At 38.9% G+C, this 6,009-nt stretch overlaps 1 protein-coding gene across 1 annotated transcript; it reads right to left on the reverse strand.

Annotated features, from left to right (window-relative positions):
* Positions 1-2,939: 2,939 nt before the first annotated feature.
* On the reverse strand, positions 2,940-4,208 carry LOC150025817 (uncharacterized). The gene has a single exon (XM_090304754.1). It carries the CDS (start codon positions 4,206-4,208, stop codon positions 2,940-2,942), a length of 1,269 nt encoding a protein of 422 aa, XP_090160880.1.
* Positions 4,209-6,009: the final 1,801 nt, after the last annotated feature.

The following is a 6,009-nucleotide window of genomic DNA, read 5'->3' on the forward strand; positions in this document are numbered from 1 at the left end:
TTCACGTCCTAGACGCTCCTTCCTTGAGTCTAGACGCTCATCATGGTCTAGCTTTGGGTCTTGGCTTTCATGGTGGGATGTGCTTGGCCCTCCTCCATCATCCCCTCCCCCTTGGAAAGGATTTGTCCTCAAATCCAGCTCGTCATCGTCATTGGTACCTACAAATGGAGAAAGATCAATTACATTAAAAGTGTCATGAACTCCATATTCAAGAGGTAGGTCCAATTTATATGCATTGTTGTTGACTCGCTTGAGAACTTGAAAGGGTCCATCACCTCGGGGACTTAGTTTGGACTTCCTTTGAGTTGGAAATCTATCTTTGCGAAGGTGAAGCCAAACTAAGTCCCCTTCCTCAAAAATTATTTCTTTCTTTCCTTTATTGTTGTATTTTGTGTACTTCTCATTTTGTTGTTGTATTTGGAGTTTAATCTTCTCATGCATTTTCTTTACAATGTCGGCTTTGATTACTCCTTCCTTATGCACAAAATCTTGTGGATTAGGAAGAGGTATCAAATCCATGGGTGTGAGAGGATTAAAACCATATACTACTTCAAAAGGAGAAGCATTAGTAGTCTTGTGAACTACTCGATTGTAAGCTAATTCAATGTGGGGAAGATACTCATCCCAAGATTTATGGTTGCCCTTCATGATAGCCCTAAGCATAGTCCCAAGAGATCTATTGACTACTTCGGTTTGACCATCCGTTTGAGGATGACAAGAAGTTGAAAATTGTAGTCTTGTTCCAAGTTTGCCCCAAAGAGTTTTCCAAAAGTGGCTGATAAACTTGGGATCTCTATCGAATACTATACTCCTAGGGAAACCATGAAGTCTCACCACTTCTCTAAAGAAGAGTCTAGAAATATTTTGAGCATCATCTACCTTGTGGTTGGAATAAAATGGGACATTTTGCTAAAACGGTCCACTACCATAAAGATAGAGTCATGGCCTCTTGGAGTCCTAGGAAGTCCTAAAATGAAATCCATGCTAATGTCTTCCCAATGAGCATTTGCAATCGGCAAAGGGGTGTAGAGTCCATGAGGCATTGTTCTAGACTTTGCTTTTAAACATGAGATGCATCTAGAACAATGTCTTTGGACATCTTTCCTCATGTGTGGCCAACAAAATTTTGCTTTTAAAAGGTCTAGAGTCTTATCAACTCCAAAATGGCCCATGAGTCCCCCCTCATGTGATTCTTTGACAAGGAGTTTCCTATGTGTTCCTTGGGGAATGCAAAGTTTTCCCTCTTTAAAAAGATATCCCTCGGACACATAGTAACCTCCTTGCGCTCTATGTAGACATTGGGCATAAATGGATGAGAGTTCTTGATCTTCTTGGCAAAGCTCTCTTATGTGGTCAAATCCAAGAATTTGGGCACCCAATTTTGAAAAGAGTGTATGCCGTCTTGAAAGAGCATCGACCACTATATTGGTGCTTCCTTTCTTGTATTTGATTACATAAGGAAATTGTTCAAGAAATTCCATCCATTTAGCATGTCTCTTGTTGAGCTTGTGTTGGCCCTTTAAATATTTTAAAGACTCGTGATCACTATGGATGACAAATTCTTTGGACACAAGGTAGTGTTCCCAAGTCTTTAGGGCTCGCACAAGAGCATAGAGCTCTTTGTCATAGGTGGGGTAGTTGAGGGTGGCACCATGGATTTTTTCACTAAAATAAGCAATGGGGTGTCCACCTTGCAACAAAACCGCACCTATGCCTACCCCCGATGTATCACACTCTATCTCAAAAGTTTTGGAAAAATTTGGGAGAGATAGAATTGGTGCATTGGTGAGTTGAGCTTTTAGCCTTTGGAAGGCTTGCTCATGCTTTTCATTCCAACAAAATGCAACATCTTTTTTAACAAGTTCATTCAAAGGAGAAGCTAGAGTAGAAAAATTAGGCACAAACCTTCTATAGAAGCTAGCTAACCCATGAAAACTTCTTACATCACTTACATTTTGTGGAGTGGGCCACTCGCGGATGGCTTTGATTTTCTCGGGATCTACATGCACCCCCTTTTTGTTTACTATGAAGCCTAAGAAAACTACACTATCTACACAAAAGGTACACTTATCCCTATTTGCAAAAAGACTATTTTTCCTAAGCACTAGAAGAACTTCCCTAAGGTGACTTAGATGGTTTTCTAGGGTTTTACTATATACTAAGATATCATCAAAATAAACTACTACATATTTACCTATACAATCCCTCAAGGTGTGATTCATAAGCCTCATGAATGTACTTGGGGCACTAGTAAGCCCAAAGGGCATCACCAACCACTCATATAATACAAATTTGGTCTTAAAAGCGGTTTTCCACTCATCACCCTCCTTGATTCGAATTTGGTGATATCCACTTTTAAGGTCAATTTTGGAGAATAGAGTTGACCCATGCAATTCATCAAGCATATCGTCAAGCCTTGGGATTGGATGCCTATACTTGATGGTGATGTTGTTGATTGCTCGACAATCACAACACATGCGCCATTTTCCATCCTTTTTGGGCACCAACAAGACAGGTACAGCACAAGGGCTTAGGCTCTTTTGAACCCAACCCTTCTCCAACAAGTCTTGAACTTGTGATTCTATCTCCTTTGTTTCCCCAGGGTTGGTTCTATAAGCAGGCCTATTTTGTAGGCTTGCCCCCGGAATGAAGTCAATTTGATGTTCTATACCTCTAAGGGGAGGAAGCCCAATGGGACCCTCATTAGAGAATAGATCTTCAAATTCACTTAAAAGGTTTTCTATTTGAGGAGGTAAATTCATAAGTTCACTACTAGTGGCAGTGCATGTAAGTGCTCCTTTACAAAAGATAAGGCTTGGTTGTTCAACAAGAAGCAAATTTTAAAAAACGTTTTCAAGAGGCTTTTCTTGTTGACCAACCTTGTGGGAAGGAACACTCTTCTCCCACGCCTTCCTATCCCTAAGGATTTTCTCTTTTTTCTAACGCTCTTTTTTTTTTTTTTCCTCATCCCTCTTTTGCTTCATTTGTATTTGGTCTTTTACCACTTGAGAATGTGGTAAAGGACTAAGTACAAACTTTTTATACTTGTGGGTGAAGGAAATCTCGTTAGTGAGACCATCATGCAAGGTTTTCTTATCAAATTGCCATGGTCTCCCTAATAAGATATGACAAGCTTCCATAGGTACTACATCACATAAAACCTTATCTTTGTAGTTCCCTATGGAAAACTTGATTTCCACTTGCTTGTCTACATGTAGTTCCCCATTTTCATTAAGCCATTGAAGTTTATAAGGTTTTGGGTGAGGAACTACTTGTAGCTTAAGCTTCTCCACCATCCTAGCACTACAACAATTGCAACTAGATCCACTATCCACAATGATAGAGCATATGTTTTCTAAAACATTGCATCTTGTATGAAATATGTTCTCTCTTTGTGTTTCAATGGATGTGCTAGGGTGATTGTTGAGGGTTCTCCTAATCATAAGCAATTCTTCCTCTAGTGGAGCTACCCTCTCATCCTCTCCCCCCTCCTCTCTCTCACTAGGCTCATCCTCGCAACTAGTGTACTCATCTACACCCTTAAGAAACAAAGTCCTTTGGTTTGGACATTGTGCTTGCACATGCCCTCTACCATAGCACTTGAAACACTTAACATCTCGAGCTTGGATGGGTGGGGTGGAGGTTTCTTTGGTGAAAGGTTTGGTAGGTTCTTTTGGTTTTTCTTTTGATGTACTACCCTCCCTTCTGAACTCTTTCTTGGGATAAAAGTTAGAGTAAGGGCTCACCTTTTGACTTGACGTTTTGCGTAAGATTTGTTGCTCAAATTTAATGCAAAGTTGAACCAAGTCATTCAAGTCTTGGTAAGGTAAGAGCTCCACTCTATCTCTTATCTCAAGTGATAGGCCACTAAGGAACCTAGCTATTGTGGTATCCTCCTCTTCTCTAATGGATGCTCTCATCATGTAGAGCTCCATTTTTTGTCTATACTCTTCCACACTCATGTTTTTTTGTTGGAGTCTTTGAAGCTTGTCCATCAACTCCCTATGGTAGTCGGAAGGTATGTGTCGGCGTCTTAGGGCAACCCTAAGGCCATTCCAATATGTAATGGGAGGTTCCCTATGAAGACGCCTTTCTCTTTCGAGAGAGGTCCACCAATACATGGCGTTCCCTTGGAAGCTAAGGGTGGCTAAGGGTACCTTACGTTCCTCACTTACCCTATGGTAAGCAAAGAGTTGTTCTACCTTCATCTCCCAATCTAGATAGATTTCTACATTTTCCTTACCATGAAAATGAGGTAGGTCTACTCTAGTTTCCCTTGGCACCTCTTGCTCCCTTTGCCTATTCCTTCTAAGGGGTGGTTGGTAGTAGTCATTAATTCTAAGGCTTCCCTCCCCTAGAGACTCATTACTCCTAGATGCATGAGTATGAGTTTTCTTTGATTTTTGTGATTTTTGGGATTTCTCCTCTTGGGCTTTAGCCAATTCATTGATTTTATTCTCATTCTCCAATTGTCTAAAGGAAATCATTTGTACAGCTTGTGAAACTTCTTTTAAAAGAGATTTTATAGATTTGACTTCACTTTCAATAGACTTTGGAGAGTGAGGAGGAGAAGACATGGCTAAAGTTTTTTGTGTATATAAGTGTTTTACCTTAAGGAAATTTAGGAAAGTCAAAGAAGGTAGTTTTCCAGGTAAGGGAGGTGAGTCACAAAGGACTACTTAAGTACCAAGCCTTTGCCTTAGCCAAAAACTATCCCTCAATGTCTTCACACAAAACTTCCTCTTAGTAAACTACTTAGAACACAATTAAGTTGAGAAATCAAAATTTTTTTTTTCAATGCAAGAAAACAATGTATGCTAACTAATCAACAAAGCTAGACGGTTTATCACAAACTTAACAAAATAAGCATGCAAAGCGTCACTACTAAGCAAAAGAAAAGGCAATTACAAACAATTAACAATTGCTAATTAAGAATTCTATACTAGTCGGCCCTAGGTGAGGCTTCTTGGACACTTTGAGCCCTTGAAGACACACTCACCGTCTAAATCGTAATTAAGAGGTAATTAACACAAATTAAGTTGCAAGGAAATTAAGAAAACTCCCTTTGTTGATCCTCTTTTTGCTAATTGCACTTCCTTGTTGTCTTTGCTTGTTGGCACTCCAAGTGTTTGTAGTGTTTTTCAAGAAAGCTTGTTTCGGCCTTGGCTTTGTTTCCCCTTAGAATGAAGGTTTTAATTCTCCAATTCCAGCACCTATCAAAAGACTAGACCTTACCCAAGTCAAGTTTCCATTCAATTAAGCACCAAAGGAGAAATAAATTCCAGCACCAAATTAGAGGTCAAAGAACAAAAGCAAGAAACAATTTAATTGAATAAAACAGTACCACCAAAAGGAGTTAGATTATGACAACTAGAAAGAGGTCCAAGAAATATTAAGCAAGCAAATAAAAGGTACCAAAATAAAGGTACGCACACAAAAGAATCCTAAGAATGGCACTAGAATTAGATGACCAAATAAAAAAACAGCACCACTGGAAAATGTTGTGGGCCAGAAACGTGTTTTTCCCCAATTTATGCTGAGCTGTGTTTTTAAGATATGATTCTGAAATTTGATATGCAAGATATTCAAGATCTTAGCTAAAATCTGGCTTTGGAATCACTCAAAACGCATGCACCATTTGTTTTTAATAAATTTTGCAATTTTGGTGTTCAGTTACGCCAACTGTAGCGCCTCAGATTTGCACACTGATTTTAAAAGATTTATCATTTTTTTTTCTGTTGATTCTTTTGGACTAACTCTTTTTTGGTCCTTTCTATAACACCTCAAACTTGCATATTCCAGAGAATCAAAATTTTCCTATGAGTGAAAATATTTTTCTGGAACAAAACAGCCAGCACAGAAAATTTGAAAAAGGGGATTCTGGAAACTGGAAACAAAAACAGCAAGATACCAAAATTTAAACACAATAGAATTTGTGAAATAGAATTTGTGTAGGATCTAAACACAAATAGTAACTCAAACTAAAATTAAAAAGGCACCAAAAGATCA

This window comes from Phaseolus vulgaris, chromosome 7 (genome assembly GCF_051622355.1).
Source record: "Phaseolus vulgaris cultivar YP4 chromosome 7, ASM5162235v1, whole genome shotgun sequence".
Classification (NCBI taxonomy): domain Eukaryota; kingdom Viridiplantae; phylum Streptophyta; class Magnoliopsida; order Fabales; family Fabaceae; genus Phaseolus; species Phaseolus vulgaris.

What these genes read in the sequence shown, in the direction of transcription:
- LOC150025817 (XM_090304754.1), bottom strand. Translation starts at nt 4,208, where the DNA reads ATGAAGGTAGAACAACTCTTTGCTTACCATAGGGTAAGTGAGGAACGT.